This window comes from Aythya ferina, assembly GCF_964211825.1.
Source record: "Aythya ferina genome assembly, chromosome: 17".
In the NCBI taxonomy this organism is placed as follows: Eukaryota; Metazoa; Chordata; class Aves; order Anseriformes; family Anatidae; genus Aythya; species Aythya ferina.
Window position 1 is genome coordinate 12,898,185 of NC_140316.1, and position 22,717 is coordinate 12,920,901.

A 22,717-nucleotide genomic window follows, 5' to 3' on the forward strand; every position below is an offset into this window, starting at 1 on the left:
GGGGGGGGGGAGAGAAAAAAAAGCAACGGGCCGGGGCCGGGCCGGGCCCGCCATGGCGGTGGACGCGCGGCGGCTGGAGGCGCTGAGCCTGCAGGAGCTGAGCGCGCTGCTGGACGATGAGGAGCGGCTGCAGGACATGGCCCGCGAGATGGAGGAGGTGAGCGGGGACCCCCGCCACGCCGCTCGGTGGCCGGGGGGTGCCGGTGACTTTCAGCCCCCCCCCCCCCCTCGCCGCAGGTGGCTCCGTGCCACGGCTCCCCACCCGTGCCCCTCGGTCCCTCCCCGTCCCGTCCCGGTCACCCCTGGTCCCTCCTGGTGCCCCCGGTTCCCCCCCTCCAGCCCCGTCCCGGTGTCCCCGGTGTCCCCCCGGTGTCCCCCTGGTCCCTCCCGGTCCCCCCGCCCTTTGTCTGCCGCCCCCCCGATCCCCGTTGCTCCCCCCGATCCCGAGCCCGGCTGTCGGAGGAGGGGGCCTGGCAGCACTGAAATCGCTCATTTTGGGCTAAATTAGGGAGAAGCGGACGGTATCGTGTTTATTTTTTAATATATATATTTCTTCCCATTAATGCGTTCCTCGTTTTGTGGCCGAGCCCCGATGATGGGGGGGTCTTGGGGTGAAGCCGGTCCCGGTCGCGCTCTTGAGCTCAGGGTGATTTTAAGTCAAAAAGAAGCAAAAATGAGGAGGCTGTCAGCCTCCTTGGGGCTTTTTGTACTCGTTTGAAGCCTCTTTGTCAGCCCTAAAAGCATGGGTTCGGGTCTGGGCTTGCTGAGACCAAATAGAAGAAGTGTTTTTTGGGGTCATCGCTGCCGCGGGGCCCCCTCATATGGGGTTTTTAGGTGCCGGTGGGTGAGCGTGGGGCAGTGCTGGGAGCAGCCTCCCCCAGCTTTGTGCTCCACCAAACGCCCCAAAAAGGCTCCGAGCAGTCAGCTGACGGCAAGTAAGATGGATCCGCTGCTGATGAGAACATTTTTTTGAAAGAAGCAAGCGTGCTTTTTTTCCCAGGATCTGGTGTTATTGCTTTTGTTTTAAATCAGAGGACCAAAGTCCCAGGGGAAACAAACAAACAAAAATGGCTTAGCTGGTTAAAAAGCCTCATCTGTTGAGTAAGGTCCCTTTTTGTTGCTTTTCCTGGAAGTATGATCCCTGCTCTTCTGGTACTTCCAAGGAAGTCATTTGGGATCACTGCAGCGTTAAAGTATCGCAGACAACGGAGGGGCCCTCTGAGGGTCGAGGCTGGCAGCGAGGAGTCCTGGGAAGCTGCTTTTTGCTTTTTTTTTTGTGCAGCGTTTGTCTCTTAAACTTTGTGTAAATAGATTTACGAGACAGGGTTGGGCGTATTAGCTTTCTGTATGAGTTTTTATGTTGAGGACTTAAGAAACCATTGAAGAAATAGATGCCGCTGATGTGGAAAGTAAAATGTGAAAAGATCTCGGAGACCCCAGCGGCTTACTGGGAGGCAGGAGAACCCTTCCGTGGCAAGATTGAGGATTTAAGGAAAGCCAGCGGGTCATAACGGGCTTAACTTGGTGCAGATAGGAACGGGTGCAGTGCCGCTGATTGCAGCGTGACCTCTGGCAAGGTACAGTGCTAGGTGGGCTGGCCCAGCCAGCCTCTTGTTTTCGGTCAATGCAGACTTCAGACTGTGGGTCAGAAGTGACAAAAAAACCTCTTGACCTTCGTGGCAAAGCTTGTCTCTCTCTGCGGGATTACACCGTCTTCTCGATCTGACCCTCCGGTTTCCCTCTTTAGTTGGCAACAGAAGGCTTTTAAATTGTAGAGTAAAGTTCTCCGGGCCCGAGGGAATATTTTGTGGTGTTAGGAAAGTGTGGCTAGGTTTGAAGGTATTTGAGCTGTGTGGAAATAGGGCTATACTACTGTCGGGTGTAATCCTTGTTTATTGTGCACGGAGGCTTTTACCAGAGTCTGTTCAACTCAGAAGCATTTACCTATCCTGGAATTGCTTGAATACTTCCTCATTTTGTTACTGCCTTCACTGAATTGTTTACTCCTTGGGTATGTGCTGCTGGCTCCTGATTTTTCACAATGAAGTATGTGGCAGGAAGAGGGAGAGAGGGAAATCCTGAACGTTAAGGGGAAGCCATGGTAACTTCACTGCTGCTTGTGTAGGTATTTGGTTTGCAGTCTGGATGTATCTAGGTTGTAGCGTTATTCCAAAGTCCTTAAATTAGTAATTTTATTGGGGCATGCCAATTAAATCATGTTTTCTGAGTCACTTCTCTGAGGTCACTCGTATTTTCAGTGGCAAAATTGGCTAAAGCTGATTATCCCATAATTGAAAAAACCTTTGTACTCGTTGTTGCGAGGGAAACCCAGCTCAGAAAAACAATGTTTTGTTCACAGAGAGAAGGGATTGGAAAACCACTTGGCTTTCTTGCTAATAGCTAAAAATAGGCTCCTTCCAGCTCCGAAGGGAATGTGTTCCTGTGCAGCACTTGAGCAGGATTTGTATATGTCATCCTGGGGGTGTAGGCATATATATATAAAAATACATATATATATCTGCGTGTGTGTGCTTGTGTGCAGATATATTTCACCGGGGTAATGTGCTTAGGCAGTGTCCTTCATGCTGTAACCCCAGGTGTGTAAAAACATGGCATCAAAGAGCTAAGCTGCTTTTTTTTCTGTCTGCAAGGTTGTTTTTGAAGCCTCTGGGCTTTTAGCGCTTGAACAACGAACATCTTGTCTGGTAGAAAGAGGAAGGAAGCCAATTGTCTGGTACTCCTCGTCTTTTGAAATCGAGGAGGTTTTTTGATAATCCTTTGAGGTTAATTTCTGTAGTACATCGATGGTATTCATCTTCACGAAATAAAAGTACATTGTTTGTAAAAGTCAATCTCAGAATGGTAATTCTAAACAGCATAGGTGAGTCTGTGATGGGATACTGGTGGTAGCTCGATGAATTTCTCTGGTGAGAATTGGTCGTCTCGTGACCCGTACTAGGACTTTGCTTTTAACAGTGCAGCATTGTGTTACTGAACGCTCCATGTCCCCTGCCAAAATTATTTGCTTTTCAACACCTTAATCGTATGAAGTGAAGTCGTCAGAAATGCATCGCCTTCCTCTTGTTCCAGCATTTCGGAATTTGCTGGCAGGCATGGAAAGGGTTTTTGAGTGTAGCCCTTTTCTCAAAAGCTGTTTGAAAAGATCGGGCAGTCTGCAGAAAGTCCAAGTTCAAAGGATGTGAATGCATGCCCAGATTTCTTGGATTCCTTATCCTGTCCTAAAACCACATGGTGTGAGTGGTTATGTTCCTGTTTGCCAAACATGAAATTTAGCTACAAAGTCAAGAATTAGACTTGGTGACAACTATAGGATTTTCTTTTCCAGCTAAGCACGGAATGAATAACCTGCCTGTGTCTGCTGGGCACAAACTGCAGTTCTGGGCAGCAGGAGTAAACATTTAGGAATTGCAACTTTACCTTTTAGCCTCTATTTTCTCATTTTTAAGCTAGTACTTGCATAATCAGACCTAAATTTAGCAAATCTATTTATTTTGGAATATGTCTTAATATTTATTACCAAACAGATGCCATTAGAGGGTGCGTTATCGTTCACCAGTACTTGATGAAAAGCATTCCTAAATCTTCTGTAAAAGACGTCTTTATTCTCCTCCTCTGCACCTGTTGGCTCCTATTTCAAGGGTTAATTTGTCACTCCAACTGTGCATAGTTATAATTCTGCAGTGTGACAGCGCATTGGAATCCTAAATTACAAGTATGTAATTCAAGTGAAAGAGAGAGTTTGAGTGTTTGTTTTATTTGTAGCTCCTCGAGAGACTTTTTCTTGAAAGTACCAGTGGACTTCTTGTCCTGACGCCTGCCAAAGCCAGCCTGTAATTACAGCAGCACTGGGTGCACTTTGTGGCTCCTTGGGGTTTCAGTTGCTCGGACGGTGGCAGAAGGACCTGGTCTGGACGTGTTCTACTGGGAACGTGCCTTAGGTCAACAGGAGGGATGCTTCTCAGAGTCATTTTGAACAAACCACTCTTAGGGCAAACATTTATTTTGGAATTAATGGTAAACAGTAAAAATGTTGCTAAGCTAGTCCTAGTACTTGCTCGTATTTTAACTTTGTCCAGCACTTTTCTTCACTTTAAAAGTGGGATGAAACAAAGCTGCAGTTCAGGAGATCAGTGGGATTTCCATTCCCAAAGCAGTTGCTGCTGCCTGTTCTTACAAGTGCTTATTAAGTAAATCCTCGAGTAAAACTACTCAAATTATGTCTCTTAAAGAAACTATTTAAGCATCTTAAGTTTTGAATAACTTCATAATCCCTGATTTTGTCTTTAACTTCCATGTGTATGTGACTTCATTGCCTTGCCTTGCCCACAGTTTGGTTTAGAGCTCAGTGCTGAGCAATCCCTCTGCCATCAAAATCCCATTGTAAGTAGCTCCGTGTCACCCTGTTTGTCCCATTCAGAATTCATAGCAAGGCCTTGATAGTTAAAAGGAAAACAATTGGGGGGAAAAAAAAAAGCACATTCTACTTTAATATCGCCCTGTCTCATTATGTCTCATGATTCTGGCTGGTATTTTTCATCTGTTTTCAGATTCAGGTTTCCTGCACACAACCTCAACAGTCGTCTTAGCAATTCTGCTCGAGTTGCGTGCTCTGAGCTTATTTCTGTTGGTAACTTATTTTCCCTCTACTTCCATTAGGCAGGCGAACATCCAATGCAGTAGCAGTTCCCTATTAATACAATTTTTTGTTGCAGAGCAGATCTGACAACAAAATAACTTGGTTTGGATTTATTCCTTCCTTGTTCTGTTATAGCTATTGAATGGATGCTGAAAGCGTGCTTTGTGCAGTGTTGGTACTCTTAGCAGACGGGTCACGCTATGCTGTATCTTTGACCCTTGGATGATTGTGCAATTTATTTATTTATTTTTGGTTTTAAATCAGGCAACATTTTTTAAAGCTTTTCTTTAGGGCTTTTTAGGCTAATTTAACTGTTTGCTTTTCTGAGTCCTTGAATTCTAAATGTCGTGGAACAGTTGCAGAAAAGTTTATGGCACTGAATTTACATCTGTGCCAGAGATTATTCTGGTTTGTAAAATTGTCGTAGTATTCAGTTTGCATTGGCTTGGGTTTATATTAGTTCTATTTGTTAGGAATTAGAATTTACTCCCTCCCCAAACTTCTTTCGGTGAAATGAAGCATTAAAATGTCCCAAATAGGTGAATGGGTCTTTATCTTTGTTTTGGAAAGAAGTTCTTCTTAAGTTTACCTTGTAATTGAAGAGTTAATTCTTTGCATGGTTTTGAGTTTCTCAAAAACATTCAATATGAGTTTCTCATCTGTTTAACTGCCCATTTGTCAAAAAGAAATTTGGCACAGAGACTAAAGCTGAAAGCAAAGACTTCAAGATTAACATTGATCATTAAATATGAATTGTGTTTTTTGTTCAATTTCTTAGAAAAATGTGCCCTTCTTAGAAGTGCTATAATACGGGAGAAGTTGAGTCATTAGGGCTTGTGTAATTTCAAGCACTGTAACTTACAATGCGATTAAGAATAGCTCAGCTTTTTGTCGTCTTTAAAAACATATTTGTAAGACTTCCAGTTAAGTACAGGCTAGTCTGTAGTCGCTAGACATCAGGTGGCAAGGTCAGGAAAGGGTGTCACTGCGTCAGATGTAGGTGGGTTACCTGTGCTTGTCTGCCATCAAACCAGGTAACTCTGACTTTGCAAGTGCTGTTGTAATATTCATTTGTTTCTTACACCTACGAGACAAGTATATCCTATTATGATGATGTTTATTCATCTTGCGCATTCATAGTGATTCAGAAGTGAAGTTCTTCAGAAAGTCATTGTAGAAAGCTAGGTGTTTGTCTCCTTCTTCATATCTGGAGCCCTGCTGCACGCTATGTACGTGGTTAAGTACATTATGGTACCTAAGGAGGAGAGTTATTTAAAAAGTAGCCGAAGTTTTATATCACTTAAAGAAGCCTTTTCTCTTATTCTGCCTGTTTACCTGGAGCTCTTCTCTTCCTTATTACATACATGATTTGAGTAATGCCCTTTCCCAGAGATTTGTACTCTTGAAATGTTTATAGATTTGCGTATCTTTCATTCCCCTGTTTTTACTTCTCTAGAAAAAATGTACATAACATGTTCTTCGTCCTGATGAAAGATCAAAGTCCGCTCATAAAACTGGTCTTCCCAGCCTGACTGCACAACTACTTTGAAATGAGAACGTCAGCCCTACAAGCAGTGAAAATGTGATCACCAGACCGAATTTAAGTCACTTGAAGGAAGTAGTTTGCTCGTTAAAATGGTGAAAGAGGAGAGGCATCAGAAAGCATAAATCTGTTTGCACGCAATCTTCTTTGGCTGGCAGTTCACAAGGCAGCCAGTTAACAAAACTTGTGGTGATGGCAGGTAATTTGGTAAGAAGCTGGATGTCAGTAATTAAGCTGTTAAATAGCGTGTACTTGGTTTCCATTCATTATTGTTTGGAAAAAATGTAAAACAAGGACTTCAGCTTACTAAAATTGAGTCTAACTGCGTTGGATCATAAGAGAACAAACAAATGGAAGCAACGAGTTTAATTTAAATTATTTTGCATTGGAATCAAAAGTGAGAAGAGAGGATTTTCTTTTTATTCTTGGAAAGTATTCAAGTTGAACACAAGCATAGGGTTGGAAGCTTGTTTAGGCTCGATGTGAGAATCTTGAGAAGCCAAAACAGTATTACAAATAGTTCCTCCCATTTGTACAGCTTGGAATAGACTTTTATTTTGATTGATGCACAGTTTAGGACTCAGCATTATCCTTGACTTGATGATATTTTTTTGAGTGGTTTAGCAAGAACAGCGCAAAAAAGTAAAGCTTGGATATTTGAGGAGCAATATCTCAGGATGTATTTAAGTATTAAATACGTATTTAAGCAATGCTGAGTCAAATTTGAAGTTAGGTTAAAGCAGTGTATAAAAATTTTAAAAGGAAGTAACTCCTTATGAAGACACTGCTGCTATACTGGGGAGATGTTTCCACCTGTTGCACATGGCCTTGTGCTCAGACTGTCAGGAACACATGAGTTCTAATCCCCTCCTTTTCAGGGATTTTCAGATTTCCTTTCATTCAGGTTTCCTCTTTTGCCCTTTCAGAGGTGAGCCTCTCCTATGTCCCCCCAGGAGTGTGAAAGGAAGAAAGCACTGTACTCTTCACGTTTGCGCTGAAGGTGGGGTAGAAGGGGCACATTAATGTAGGAGGTCACAAGAAGTGCACCAAGCATTTAATTGGTTTTGAAGAAAGTTTAATAGACTCAGTCTGTTGTGCCATGGGAAAATTAGCCCACTTGTTGATTCAGACTGAAATCAGATCCTTTGCTTTTTCCTCCCTTCTTTTTGATGTCTTTTTTTTTTTTTTTTTTTTTTTTAATGAATCTAATGTGACGTCCAGGGCAGGCTTCTCTGAACACTTGTCTTTCCCAAAGCTCCTGAAGCCTGTCTTGATAAAATCGTGCATGTGTGAGCAAACTCAGAATCTTGCTGGCAGTGGTTTTATGGGAATTGTCATTTGTTCCTTAAGAACCATGTCTTTGGGCTAGGATATGTTAAGCAGCAGGATTGAGCTGAAACAAGCTTTTGGCATTAATCCAGGTTTGATTTAACATAGTTTGGGAAGAATATTCTGGAGAAGGAGCCATAATGATGCAGTGCTTGTTTGTTTGTTTGTTTGTTTTTTTGCATTATAGTAAGATAAAGGATGACACTCTTCTGCAGTCTCCCTGCATCTTACGGGTGGAATTCAAAGGTTTTTAAGAGCAACTGTTGATTTATCTGTCAGTATTCATCGTGGGGTGTTAAGGCGGTGAGTGAGGTGGGGATGAAGTATCCAGGTTAAGTAACGGGTAGGAATTCATACACAGCATCTTCACGTAGCAGTGTGTTAGCGTAAAACTGATCTCACAAGGCCGTGGCAGCCAACAGGTCAGGCCTCACAAGAACTGGGGACAAGAATTAGAGGAAACTCAGGTGACACAAACTGTGTTCCTCTGCCACCAAGCAGAGACGTCCAGATGGGTGCCCAGGCACTGATTTCCAGTCAGTAACCAGTGCAATGGGGTGAAACGGGACTCTTGCAGGCCGTTTGGTGTAGCAGGAACTCGTGTTTTTGTCCTGACCCAGCAAAAGCCATTCTGCCTGCAGGGCCCGTCACCAGCTCCACTGCCCCTGTCAGAGGGGAGGGTCCTCTTAGGAGACCTTTCCCACAGCACAAACTCTTCAAATGTTTGGAAAAAAGTAGTTCTTCTCCAAGCTGGAAATAATACTGCTTAATGAGCCATCTGCTGCATGTGGGGGTTAAAAATACACGTGGGAAGGTGCCCTCAGGTCAGTGCTAACTCCTGCTTGGAAGCGATGAATTCACGGGTGGTGCTGGCTGAGGGGGGAGAACCGTGCTCGTAGTGGAATCGCTCAGGGGATGTTCCCTGTGTGCGAGCTTGTGTTTGTAGATGTCCCTAACGTGCTGTTTGCAGCATAGGCCTTATTTCTTCTAGTAAAATAGTATATCGTGGAGCAGCAGAAATAGTTTGTGAGGAAAGATTTGGTGTAGGAGAGAGAGTGGAAATGGGTGCAATAGCTGGAGCTGACCATACCCGCCAAAACAGGAGACATTCCCGAATAAAAAATCCCAAAGTATTGTTGTTATTTGCAGCTTCAATGCAGTAGTACTGGTTTTTGCAGAGAGTTTACTTTTGCTGTTTATGTAGTAGTCTTGAAATTCCCATATTGTCTACATAACCATTAATCTCGCTCAACATCCTCACTGTCACTTCACACACCTTTCTTTTTGCAGGCCCAAAATGTTCAACACAGCAAAGACATGACTCTTGCCAGCAACCGCAGTCTGGCAGAGGACAATCTTCTGTTCCAGCCGAAGTTGGAGTCTTTGAAAGCAAATTTGACTCAAAAATATCAAGAGCTGCAAGTTCTTTTTGAAGCATACCAGATAAAGAAAACAAAACTAGGTAATGTTTTCTGTTGGTTATTATGGTTTGCTCTTTCCTAAGAGGATTTAAATTTGTTGTGCATCTTTTCTTTTTTTTTTTTTTTTTCCACTCATTTTTAGATCTGTGAATTAGGGTATAAAATCAAATCTTATTCTCACATAGTTCTGAAATAGATCATGAACATAATGATTTAGGCGTCTCTTACACCCAGGAACATGCACTACTGATTCTTTCAATTACTGATATGGTTATGTAGCTATTGTTTGCTAAATGATCAAATTTGCCCACCTTGCTAAAAAGTAAAACCCAATTTGAATTTCCAGTGATTAGTCATAAATCAAACAACCTTGTATTTAATGTTCTCATCTAATACTGAATTATGAAGTATTGTGCATCTGATACTACACTTGCTGAAGTGCTTTTTTCGTTATTATACATTATAATTTCTGTTTGTAGCACCGTGACTATATAACTAACTACTTAAATGTCGTATTGTCTCACTGTAGTCTGACAGTCATCCTGTCTAGATCAGTAGAGTATGCTGTTTATACAGATGTGCCTGAGAAGATTTTTATGCTTGATGATACTTCATAGCTTCGGTTAAAAGTCACTTACAAACAGCTGTCACTTACTCTTGTTTTCATGCCGTTACAGACAGACAATCCAGTAATGCTTCACTGGAAACACTGCTAGCACTCCTTCAGACAGAGGGGGCTAAGATTGAGGAAGACACAGAGGTAATGACAGTACACTTCAATTCTGCCACTTTATACCCATTAGTGAAGACTTGGGGTAGCTGAAGTATATAATACCGTTGAATATGTAATAAGTAGTCTAAAGGGATATTTTTAAGTATGTGGTCTGGTCTTTGAACTTCCTTAAGCAGTCACTTGATTTCAGTGACACTTTTTTTGAGTAATTGTTTTCTATTCTTAAGGTCTTTGAGGTTTAAGACACAACAGTATTTTTCAGACGAGAAAGCCAAACTCTCTTAGTTCCTTGGCATTGCCTTCAAACTAACAGCATCCAAATGTGGAAATATTTTTAATGGTGTTTGCCTGGTATATGTATTAATCTATTACAAACGTCAATTAGTAACCTAATGAAAAACTGCCTGTGCTGGTCTGTAAGAAGAGAGGGATGACTGCAGCAGTTCTGGTGGAATATTCCATTATGATTTCAATGTACCTGTCTAGGTGCCAACGGTCACTACAAGTGCTTGAAGGGTGGCTTGTTTTTAGAGCAATGGGAGTGTTTAGTTTTGTTAGTGGATTTGCCTGTAGGACGTTCTGTATAACTACATAGTTTGTTAGCATCCAGGAAAAGATCTGCTTATTGGCCTTGTCCTGGGAATGTTTTTTTTGTAATCACAAGTCAAGTTGAATTTCATGATTGTATGTGTGGTCACCTCTCTTGATTATTAAAACATCATTTTCCCAAAGCTTTGCTTTGCCACAAGTAAGCATGAGAATTAAATCTGGTTTAGCAATAATCTACCTCTCAGTACTGAGGCTTGTAGAGTTCTCAGTGTTTCTGTTGGCACTGCAAGCAGTACTAAACCGTAATTCAGCTTAGCTGGCAATCTGGAAAGCTGTTGAGCTTGATTCAGTCCTGCCTCTGATGATCATGGAAATGTTCAGAGACAGATTCAGATGTTCTTACTGCTGTTACTTCAGCATAAATTTCAGCAAAAATGGTATTTAACTCCCACTGCTTCTAAGTAATAACTAATTCAAAATTCTGCTTCGAATTCTTAGTATGCCAGTCATCCTCCATATGCAAGCTGGAAAATCACAGGCAAAATTACCCTATTTTTAGGACGTAAGCCCTTTAGGTTGTCTCAGAGTATGCCGTTTTCTAAAAGATTATTCCATATTTGATAGAATATGGCAGAAAATTTTCTTGATGGTGAAATACCACTGGATTCCTTCATTGACGAGTACCAGAGCAAGCGTAAACTGGCTCACCTGCGACGTGTAAAAATTGAGAAGCTCCAAGAGATGGTGCTGAAGGGACAGAGACTTCCACAGGTTCAGCCGCTGGCTCAGCCGAGAGCACCTGACACAACACCAGCACCTCAAGATTCCTACACTTCGGATGCAAACCCTCCTCCTTCAGCTGTGCCCCGACGAATACCACCCCCTCCGCCTTCAGTCCCAGCAGGACGCTTTCCTACTCCCTTTACTGCAGCCATGAGTTCAGGACCAGCTCTTTCTTATCCAGGTGCTCCGTATCCTCCTCTCCCACCTCGGCCGGGAGCTCAGTCTGCAAGTCAAGTGTCACAGCCAGGATACCCATCTCAGTTCGTACCACCGTATCCTCCAGCTCTTCCCCAAAGACCAGCTCGCTTCCCACCACATCCTGGTTTTATCCTCCAGTGAATATTTTGGTGCGCCTGACTTAATGTATTGGTGCTTATATTTCCTTTTTTTCTCCCCGTCAGAGACTTAATGTAGGCAATGGAAAGCCTCTGTTTTTTGCACAGTGGAGTATAAAATTTGAGCTCTGGCACAGAGGTTTGAAATTGTGTTTAGTAAATGTGATTATTTTTGTTTTCAAATACCAGTGACAGCAAGAACTTTCTAGGAAGGTGATAGGGGCTAAATTTTGTAAATCCATCAAATTGTGAAACAGTGCACAGTGGATTTCCTGACGTTATAAATCTCCGAATTCTTTAGCGATGGTAAATCAGCATCCTTTTCTGTTCTGATGTATTCCTGTTGCAGCTGGATGTGTGTGTGGCAAGCGGGAGCTATTTGTCTCTCTAAAGAATTCTCTACCAGTGCCAGTGTTTGGATGGTAACAGCCATATCTGAATGCTGGGCGAAGGGTTGGAGGGGACTGCATCAGCAGCCTTCACAGTGCGCCCAGACAAGTGGCATTTGTGGCCAGGTGCACAACACTTTCAGAGCTCGCTGAGCTGAAACTGTTGTCAGATAACGTTCTAGGGTTTTTAAACAGTAAAAGTTACAAGAGTTTCAGTTCTACATTTCAGTTGTTACCTTAGATTTTTCACAATAAAAGTATGCACTCTTCCCATTCCTAAATAGTTTGATACTCTGAAAGTCCTGGTCTCTTGAAATTAAACTAAACTGTTTGTAGAGCCAGTTTAGGGTTTTATAGAAATTTTACCAGGAATTTTTATTTCTTTACCTATTAAGATTTTCATATTTTTTTTTCCACACCTGGGATACAGAAGTTAATTTTTTTTATATACCGGTGCTTAGCTTTTGATATCATGTGATTCCAGGAATCCAGGCAGGGTATTTTCTTAATTAAGTGTTGGATTCTCACATCATGTAATTGCCCACAACTTCATTTTGTCCCTCAAACTCCATCTCTTGCTTGGCAGAACTGTTTTTAACTTCTTCATTTCCTTTAGTCTTGCAATTTTTGGCATGTTTATCTATCTGGAATTTGCAGTTAACATTTCTGTGCAAGCAGTCGAAACAGAAAAAAATTTGAACTCCATGGTGGCTGTTTGCCTCTTGTATCATCCTTTCTTGACTTTTTATACCACTGGAGGGGGAGGCTGCTTAGGGGAGTTCAGATCTCATTCTCAGTATGACTCTAGGCACGTGCTGCTAATCTAATCTAGCATTGGGAGAGGCAAATCTTTAACACTTGCTTGTGCAGAATATGTCCACAAATTCATTATCAATTTTTCATACCCACAAACAACTTTCAACTAATTCATGCTAACTTAAGGAAGATGTGATCCGGAATCTGTCATATCTTCTTCACTATTTTAAAACATTCTTATCATTGTCCTGGAATGCACTACATTGTTTGGAAGTCTGTGCTACGAACAGCTTCAGTCAAAATAGAATATCTGATTATTTTTTTCTTTACATAAGGCCCTTGACTGTCCCTTAATCATTTCCTCTGGAGTGTGGTGGTTGCTAGCAAATACTGATCTGAAATTAATCTCATAACAGGAAGCTCTCTATTCTGAAAATATGGTTATTTGGCTTGTTTTGCCTTCTGAAGACAAAAGGCAGAAGGTTGGTCAGTGTTACTGGCATCTGAACCAATTCCCCAGTGTAAATCTGGAAAGTTTCTGTAGATGGGGGAGTTTGTGAAGCAACATGCATTGGATTTGTTTGCAAAGTGTGTTTTTTCTGTAATCTAGTGATGGTACAGGATGTGTTTTTTAAAATAGTGTAATATCTTTTCTTGGTATTATTTTCTCATTGAAGCATTTGTGTAAGCATGGTTGATTATGACTTGTTTCAAAAAAAAATTTTGCTGTGCTATTAGTGTTGGTATTTGGATGGCAACTGTCGTATCTGAATGCTAAACATAAATCTGCTGTAGAAATGATTTGTGTCCTAGGAAGAATAAAAGTTGGTGGGGGCTACCAGGGTGGTGGTTGAGTATAGAAATTCATACGTTGAGCCTGCTACACAAACTAAAACAATCCCAAATTAGTTTTGCTAACATTTAATAAAAACAACCAGGTATATTTTACACTTATCAAGTGCCAACTTTTTTTCTGAGAGTTGCAAATCCTCAGAAGTGATGGAGGTGATAGATAAGTGTATTGTGAATTTGCACTGCATTTTATGTATCTAACTTTATTGGTATTAGTAGTCCAAAAGTATTTTTACTACTTGTTAAATTTTCTGTCTTTTGGTAACTTTTGTGATAACATGATCTTTCAGGGATACTTTATCTAAAAACAAACTCTTGTGCTAACTAAATACAGACAAAGCTAATGCAGTTTTTCTGTCTGAAAGCAAAACAATGCATTATTGCATATGCATGTGGCTGATGTGCCTTAGGATCACTACCTGTGATTGTAATACTAGGATACTAGCATTTTTATCATTTGAATAGCCATTGTTTAACTCTAATTTAAGGGCTCTTCAAGAGCACTTTCTTTATAATAAAAAAATGGAAAAAAAAATCTCACCCTCATACTTTAGAATCGAGAAAGGCTGTATCTGCTATTTGTGAGCGTATAGTTGCCTTCACTGATGGGTTAGTTTGAACATAGGTGATACAACTAATGTGATGTTTCAGTTATAGCAGTCCCGTAACTGAAATCCAGCTGCTCATGGAAAATGTTTTTGCCATTAATTGTGTGTGTGTGCGCACAAACTGTAAATACGTACTTGACTGCTGGTAATGTTTAAGGGTATAGGAGAAAGATGACTGTGGAAAGCTGTTTAAATCCTTTCAGAAAAAAAAAATGTTACAGAACACTAATCTGAATGAGTTGGGCAAGAGCTGTGTCAGTGCTTTGAACCATTGCCCTTTGACAGCTTCTCCTGTTCTGTTATAGTTAATAAATTCTGCTATGGCTAGGATGTTTAGAATTGTACTAATTTGCACTGTTTATAAGATAGTGAGATTAAAATGCCATAGGCAAGCCGAGACTTGAGATGGGGTAGCTCAGTGTGCTTGCCAAAATATATTTTATGTTGTCTTGAGGATTTTTCATGTCTGCTGCAAATAGCATATACTTCCCCAAAGCAATTGGAGCGGAGAAAAATCTTTTAAACTTGATGTGTAACACGGCTTTAGAGTGTTGGTAGGGTTGAAAATGCTCTCTGAAAATGATGGCGTTATGTTTGCCAGTCTTTTGTACGCAGATTTTGTAAGTTATGACTAATTCAGTTGTGTGTGGTTAGGGTTGTTGGGGTTTTTTTTGGAATGGTGGTCAGCATTGAATGGGTCTAACTCTAGGATGAGTTTTGCTGCACCTCAGTGCTGTCTCTCGGAGGAAGCAGAGTCAGTTGTTCTGACAGCTGATCCACACGGGTCGTGGTTGTACCATGACCCTGGAGGGACTCTTTAGGATACAAGCTCTGATGCAGTTCCAGGAGGCAGGGCCCTGGGCACAGTCCAGTCGTGGGTGGCCGTTTTGTTTAGTGCTCCCACTTCATAACCTCAGTCTCCACCTCTTGTGGATGTTTCTGCCCTCTCAAACTGGAATAATGAATTAGACGTAGAGCTCCAGCTGACAATTCCTCGAGCCTGAACACAGAGCTACTTGGCAAACGTTGAGTTCAGAGGAGGTAGAGTCGTCCTGCACCTGAATGGTTTCTTTGTGTAATGCTGGACAGTTGAATAAAGGGGCAATTTTATATGCCTAGCAAGTTGTGAAATGTACAGTGGATTTGTTTGCATAATAAGTCTTTCTGTAATCTACTGTGGTCTGATTTTAAATAAAATATCATATCTCTTGGTGTCATGTTCCCATTGCGGCTTCCTTCAATCACGGTGGAGATAATGCTCATGTTTTTTAATACTAATGATGTATATACATCACATACAGTTGTAGCTGAATGAGGAACTTAAATTTACAGGAAAATAACTGCTCACAATAAATCCATTGTTCGTATTTTTAGTGACTGGATATACACTGTGTGTGCAGCTGATACAGGACATGTATACTCAGGTTCTGCACATCTTAATCATAGCGAAGAGGTGGGTGGGCTGTTTTGCCAGGTCAAATCTCTGCAGTTTTGTTTCCTGTGCTTCCCTAGAACAGTGGAAGTGTCTAGTCTTGGCCTGGAAAAGCTGAGAGAAGGGGGAAGCCCGCTTTTATTTGTTAATAGAGGAAAAACTTAGATTTCAGCCAAGTGAGGAGAAATGAGTCAACCAAAATTATTTAGGAATATGAGTCAGAGAGCAGAAAGAACCTGATGTAATTTTCTGTAACATCTGTCGTTTTAATAACAATGTTAAATAGAAGTCCTGCTGCAGAATAACTGAGGATAATATATGGGAGAAAATCCCTTTTAAAATTTTTTTTTCCTTTTTTCTTCTTGATGTGTTCCATTTGTGGTGGCTGCAGAGATTTGATCACCTTCTGCTAATGCAGAAATAGGGAACTACAACTACAGAAAGCTTGCTGTGCTGACTCAGTGCAGGTGGGCGAGGGAAGGAGGTGGTGTTATGTAAAAGCTGCAGCTCCTTAACGTGGCTCTCCTAAGAATCTGCAGCAACGCCCGTGGTTTGAAGGTGTGCACCAAGCCTCGAGAAGTGCCTGTTCCGAAATGGGGGTGTTCAGATGCCCTTCCATGGGGCCACTGTGTGCTAAGCCATTGATCTAGGTGGGATCGTTCCTTAGCCAAAGGAGAGAAAGCCAGTGCGGTGAGATGCTGCCAGGTAGGGGACCCACATGTCGGTTGTGTAACTGATAACAACAACAAAAAAATTAACACAAAAGCTGCAAGTGATGTGTTGGTGACGCAGGTAATGTTTCATGTCTTGAGCCCTCCCTTCTCTTTGGAAGCTGGCTTTGGAGGTCACACAAACCTATACACGTCCTTCTGTAACACTTGTTCCTCTAATTTGAGTCCTCTTCCAGTTGTACATTAATCAACCCCGACAGAATCTTCTATAGGTTTGCCTGTTTACTTCTGAGTCTTTGCCACTGTGACTGAAGCACGGGCTGCTTTTTAGACTGATTTCTTTCGAGAGAATTTCTCACCTGAAGCTTCAGTGAAGCTTTATGACACTCGTGTGCCCCGGCTGACTGTGCTGTGGAAATGTTATGCTGTCTTTTAGGGTGCTCTGTGTGTGCCTGTGTGTGTGTGTGTGTTAGCTGTCTCACACTACCAGTGATGTTTTGCAAGGGCTATATACAGCCTCTTTGCATCGTGCTGTTTTAAATTAAGCCAGCTGACCCCAGGGGTGTTTGTAAAATGTCTGTCTTGGCTGAGATTTCTTTCCTTCCCAAGTAATTTTCCCAATTGGGCCATTCAGGGAATGCCTGTGCCAAGAACAGTGTTGCACAGAAGCATTTACCTGGTGCCCTGAAGGTTAGGCTCAGAAGGGAAATAACCCACCCCGCAAGTGGGTGGCGGCTGCTCACGGCTTTAAGGGCTCTTAAAAACATTTTTACAGAAGTTTCTTTCTTACCTGATTTCCTAGAGCTTGTAATGGCAGCGTTTTCTATTTGTGTGCTTACTTTCAATGGAGTTTTTCTTTTTAGTGATCTGGGAAACTTGTGTTTTCTAAACCTCGCTCTCTCTAGCAGTGCAGGTACTCAACTTCAGCTGCTTTGTGCACTCACATCCAAACTCATTTGTGGTTACACGAGGTTTGGCTGCCGAGGAAGCCAGAGGGTGGGGGAGAGGAGGACTTCAATAAGAGGCTGCTTGAAAACTGCTTCAAGAAAAATAAACTGCACTGAACTACCCTTGGTAGGAGGGAGCAGACTGTCATGTTTCACATCTTTCTCATGGTTATTTTCCACTGTTTTTGTCGCAAGTAGTGAGTAAAATTTGTTCTCGGCACAGTTCTAAGCATCTTCCTTGCTCTACGGATACAATAATGGCATTTAAAACTCATTAGCAAATTGGATCCTGTACAGCAGGGCGTCTTGATGGAATCTTAGACTAAACCTTTGCATAGAGAGTTTGTGATGTGGTTTGTTTTTTTTTTTTTTTCATGACTGCTATGACTAGAAAATACTTTCCAAAAAGAATGGGAATTGAGGCAATCTTAAAATGGACAGCAAGCTTAATTTTGATATAAAACTACTTTAGTACGTAAGTTTTGTTTTAAGTGGCATTTGGGGCTAGTGTGTGCTGTTACTTTTTTTTTTTGACTTTGTACATGCTTGCATGGGTCACTTTACCTGCAGCCTCTAAAAGTATTGATTTAAGTAAACCATAATGAAACAGCAGCGTTGTTGAACAAGTTCCATTCACCCATAGGACTGCTTTTAAAGCCAATATCGCTTTGCTTTTGAATTCTTTAAACTTTAAATAGAGCTGTGGCTAGATTTACGGTAGCACAATTTGAAAGTTAGCATTCTTGATTAATCAATATTTCCATTATGAGATGTGCTGGTGTGAGTGGCCAGGGTGACGTCAGTCTCCCAGCAAATACAGCTTTATCACTGCCTATAAATAGACTGCAAGCTCCTGCAGCAAGCACTTCCTTGTGTGAAGAGAAAGGGTTTCAGGAAGAAACGAAACTTAGAAGTACAGGGCTGGCCACGGTTGGTGCTGTAACGTGACAGCACGGTGTGGTATTTATTGGTCACCCAATAAACTAAAGCCTTTCCTCCAGTGCTGCTGCAGATAAGAGGTTTGCTTTGCCTTCCAGGGAAGAATGTGCCTTGTCAGGCTGCGGAAGCACTCCCTGTAGCTGGCAGGAGTCAGCTAGCTGCTTGTCTTGCCCAGTGCCACCAGTATTTAACAAACACCAAAGCCCATTTTCAAGATGTGGGCTCTTCTTTACGGGTATGATTGGTTGGGAAAGAATTACAGCTCACTGCGCTGCCAGGGTGGGTTGTTTATAACCCGATAATATGGTTTGTGATGTGTAACCTCAGGAAACTTAGGTCTTCAGGAGGCAGCGACACTATTGAATAATAAAATGCTTTCTAAAGGTTTCATTCTTTAGATATAGAAAGTTGTAATTCTAACAAACAGCTTCACAGTCTATTGTTAATGGTGAACTACAGGCTTTGTACTGTGGCTTGTATGAAATTTTATAATTGCTTTAGTGATTTAGTCCTTCATGAGGAACTGGATGAAAATGTTGATTCTACGTATTTATTTTTTTTTAATGGCCCCTCACAGTGCTCCTCTTAGCTATGTGGGTGCTGTGCTCACCCTCTCATGGGTGTCTTTGCTTGAGGTGTCCATGGGTGCACCTGAGTTGTGCCAGAAGCTGAAGTGAAACTCAGCCCTGCAGAATAACTGAGATTCCTTGAAACATCTCCTTTCTGTCATCCTAAGGCTGAAGAAAGCGGAAGCAATTTCAAATAAATTGTCAGTAACCTTGAGGTTTGCCAAAAACTTCCCTGTTGACTTTGGGCGGGTGCCCTGCAGCCGGCAGCAAGCCCCGGGTGCAGGTGCCCGCCCTGTGCCTTCAGCCACAGCTTTCATCGCAGGTATGATCTGCCACAAAGCCACTGTGGCTCAAAACCCTTCGTGGTATCTTGTTCCTGCCCATGGGGGCCCAGAGGGGCAGCGATCCCATCCCACCCCTGTACCATCACTGAACTCCCCCGAGGCACTTCCCCACCAGGGGGCAACTCAGCACCTGCTGGAGCACCCCTTTAGTGCCAACCCCACCGCTGCCCAAGCATCACACCTCGTTTAAATATTGCTGCTTTAATAATCTACATCATGGTAGTAGTTCGAAGAGAAGATACAGCTGATTATGTTTCCTCTGCCCCCCATCTCTTCCCATCAGCGTTCCCTTATTGCTGCAGACTTTGCCACGTTTAACGTCCCCTGGCTCCTGCAGGCCATGGTTAGGTTTAATTCTGCTAATTATCTTACATATAAAACATAATGCAACTGATCCCCTGCTGTTGCTGTAGTAATACAAAATAGAAAAGGAAATAAAAATGTTTATATCCTTATTGCCAGTGTGTCAATACCTGCTTTTTCCCTTACAAAACGTTCCTCACGCCTGTTAAAGCTAAATTCCCCTTCTCTGCTGAGAGCTGATCCCAAGGTAAAACAAAGTCAAATTATTCCTGAAAAAGGGGAATTTAAAAAAACAGTTGCAAGAAAAGCCCAGCAGTTTCCTACTTCAAAAACATTTCACAGTTCTTTGAAAGGGTCTAAGCAGTACAGTAGAGAGCTACATTTACTGAAAATGTCTAGAGCTGATAAAAAATAAAATAAAAATCAACCCAAAAGAATCCCAAATTAAGTTAAACTGGGCGAGCTGCTCAGCAGGCCACGAGGAGGGTACCCTGCACTGCTTGGGGAGCTGCAGGACCCCAACAACTCTACTGATAGGAACTGAGTGAAAAAAAATAAAAGTCACTTTAAAAAAAAAAAATCCAGTTTCTCAGGCCAGGCAGGGAGGAGACCCCCGCGCACGAAGGCACACCAGTGCAGAGGCAAGGCGATCTGTTTAAAACACAGACATAAGAGCGTTGCTGTGGCTGCCCCCACCCCGGGGCTGGGCCCCAGCTCCGTCCCCTCGGTCCCACTAGAAGTTGACGGCGTGCGCCCGGTGCAGGCTGGCGTCTTGCTCAGGCTGCAACGAGAGGGGACAAAGCCAAAGATCAGGGCATAAACATGTCCCCAGCCCCGTGTCCCCCCTCTTCTGATGTCCCTACCTCTCTGTCCAGCCCCGGGACGTGGCCGGGTTTCTGAGCCAGGGCTGGCTTCTTGAGGATGCCTCTCCTGGGGGCTGGTGCTGGCCGGGCCTCCCCATCCTCTGCCGCATCGTAGCCGCCAGCCAAGGCGTAGTGCTGCTTCCTCAGTTCGCCCAGGCGCACCCGCTCGCCCTCCAGACACTTCTCCAGCTCCAGCACCTTTACCTGCACCACAAAAGCACACTTGGTCCTCATGTGCCCAGCAACAACAACCACGGAGATGCAATAACCCCCCAAAATGTTGTACTGCCCCCTCCAGAGGGGATGGCAGCACCAAATTAGCCCTCATTTCTTCCCCATGTGGAGGCTTTACCTGTGTCTCCATTTCTTCCTTCTTCAGCTTGATGAGGGACATGCCTGAAAAGTCCATGGTGTCTGGAGAGAAAAGCAGGGGGGGTGTTTACTAGGCCACGAAAGAACCGAGGACTTCATATTTTAGCTTTCCCTTCCTGCTTTACCAAACCTCACCTTTGTCCTCGATCTGCTCCTGCCCCGTCCTGGTGGAAGCCACCACGTTGGCCGCCATCTCGTTGACGTTGCGTGAGCACTCCTGGAGCTTGCCCAAGTTCCTGCTGCTCTTCTCAGCTTTCACCTGCAACGATCACACAGATGGCCGCAGGTCCCCAGCGTGGCCCCAGAGCCTGCAGCTCGGGGACACGGGTGCACAGTGAGGCAGCCAAATCCTGCACGGGAGCAGGGACACCAACCCCACCACGTTACAGTGGCCTAACTGGGAATGACAACCTAGATGTGAAAAGGACAGATGGACTTGCTGATCCCATCAGGGACAAGGTGACCTCCTTCAGCCTGGGGACACTAAGCCACCTCTGCTCCCACGTGAGCCAAGGACACACGAACAAGCAGCACTGGTGCACAGATAATTTTTTTACAACCCCGTTCTTCATTTTAACATCATCTGCCACAAAAAGCAGTCTCAGCCCACCTCCCTCCAACCCTCTGCTCACTGAAACCTCAACACATCTCTGTCACCATGAAGAAGAAAGGTGGTAAGGACCAAAATTCATCCCTCTCAATGCTGCCTCCTGCAGTAGCTCTCCCTGGGTTCCTCACTAGTTATTAACATTTTCTTCACATAATCAGCTGGGCAGGAGGAAGATGGGAGGTTTTACACCTCTCATCAGAGGCAAGCCCTGTGAGGTGTGGGAGCATTCATGCAGGTGAAGACACATATTAAAAGCAGAAACCAACTTGAAAATAATAATCCCCTTCCAATTTTAATAATCCCTTTCCAATTAAGAGCTTCCCTTCCCTGGGAAGGAGGCCATGGGCAGGACTGCCATGCACCAGTGCCTGAGAACAGCCCTGGAACAAAACGATGGGAACAAAAGGACAAAACCTGCCACGTGGTGTGCAGCCAGCCCTGCTGGGACGCTCACCTTGGAGGCAGCTACCAGCTGGGCCGTGCTGGCAGCGATTTCATGGGAGCAGACGATCAGTTCTTCGTATTTGCCTGTGTGCAGGACAACTCTGTCTGCTGACTCTCTGCAGTCGGAAGAGAAAGCGTGTTAGAGACACTCGCCTCGCACTGCAGCATAAGCAGGGGCTATTTGCCTCCCACTATACCCTCAGAAATCAGCATCAGACGTTGAAACCACAGCTTTGTCTGGTTATTTAAAGCTCATTTACAAAGCAAACTGCTCAAACCCCAGATCCAGAAGTTCTGGATGGGGATAAAACACCACAGGAGGCAGGATTGTGCCCCTGCAATAGAGTGGACAAGATATTTAAATCTTGTAGGGGCTTTTTCCAAACAAGCCCCTACATTTTCCACACTAGCACAGCTCAGGACGTGGTGCCCTGACCCCAACCACCCACACACGACCACCCCAACAGCCAGGGAGTATCCGAGTGGGGTAATGGCTGCGTTCTGCAGCTGGACACCTACACAAGCTGTGTGGCTCCCCAGCCCACCGCCTTGGAGGCAGAGATCAGCCCTTCAGTCCAGCGCGAGTTCTTGGCGTAAAACTCCTGAGTTGTTGCTGCCCCCTGTTGTTATAAGAATATTATGGCCTGCATTAGCTTCTTTCTACCATATAAATGTATAATAAATCCATAAATCATTAAAATCCACCAAAAAATCCTCATACGATATAACAATGTATAAAGCCATAAATAAAGCCGTATTTTAAGCCATACATAAAGCCATAAATCAAGGGATGAGCAGCATTTCTGTGCCCTTCAGGTTGCTCTTATTGGCCTACTTAAATATGGACCAAGAAAACTAACTTTGGAACCTCGAGACTGTGAATTTGGTTTGGGTTTAGGACACTTCTGGGCCATCATCTTTAGATGGACAAAGCTTTGTAAGGTCTGCAAAGAGCACGGGGCTGAGCAGCCCATCTCCAGCCAGCAGAGCTGCAAATGTGCCACTGATGGGGGAAAGTGAGAAATTCAGCTGGTGTTTCTGCAAATTGTGGGAAATTCTGCAATTGTTTCTGCAAATTGGGGGAAATTGTGGGTATTTCACGTCAGTGCACGGGGATGAACATAGGGGAGGACTTACCCGGCCACTCTCTACTATTTCCTTCTGTAAGTTTGTGGATGTCATTACAAGAAGTCTGATGGCCTGGAACGAGGAAGAACAGGTTTTGGTGTTTGATGCGGATTTTATACAGAAGGATCAATTTTGCCAGT

The 22,717-nt window shown here is 43.4% G+C and overlaps 2 protein-coding genes across 2 annotated transcripts in view; one reads left to right on the forward strand and one right to left on the reverse strand.

Annotated features, from left to right (window-relative positions):
* On the forward strand, positions 1-15,167 carry VPS37B (VPS37B subunit of ESCRT-I). The gene is made up of 4 exons (XM_084491402.1): positions 1-157; positions 8,820-8,991; positions 9,628-9,710; positions 10,857-15,167. Exons 1-4 carry the CDS (start codon positions 53-55, stop codon positions 11,352-11,354), a joined length of 858 nt encoding a protein of 285 aa, XP_084347528.1. The 5' UTR covers positions 1-52; the 3' UTR covers positions 11,355-15,167.
* Positions 14,807-22,717, reverse strand: part of HIP1R (huntingtin interacting protein 1 related) — a 20,325-nt gene continuing 12,414 nt past the window's right edge. Inside the window, exons 25-31 of the mRNA XM_084539433.1 lie at positions 22,587-22,649; positions 21,969-22,069; positions 21,460-21,565; positions 20,531-20,654; positions 20,376-20,437; positions 20,024-20,227; positions 14,807-19,941 (exon numbers count right to left, since the gene is read on the reverse strand). Coding sequence (XP_084395559.1) covers positions 19,894-19,941; positions 20,024-20,227; positions 20,376-20,437; positions 20,531-20,654; positions 21,460-21,565; positions 21,969-22,069; positions 22,587-22,649 — 708 coding nt within the window. The 3' untranslated portion in view covers positions 14,807-19,893. The remainder of the gene's footprint in view (positions 19,942-20,023; positions 20,228-20,375; positions 20,438-20,530; positions 20,655-21,459; positions 21,566-21,968; positions 22,070-22,586; positions 22,650-22,717) is intronic.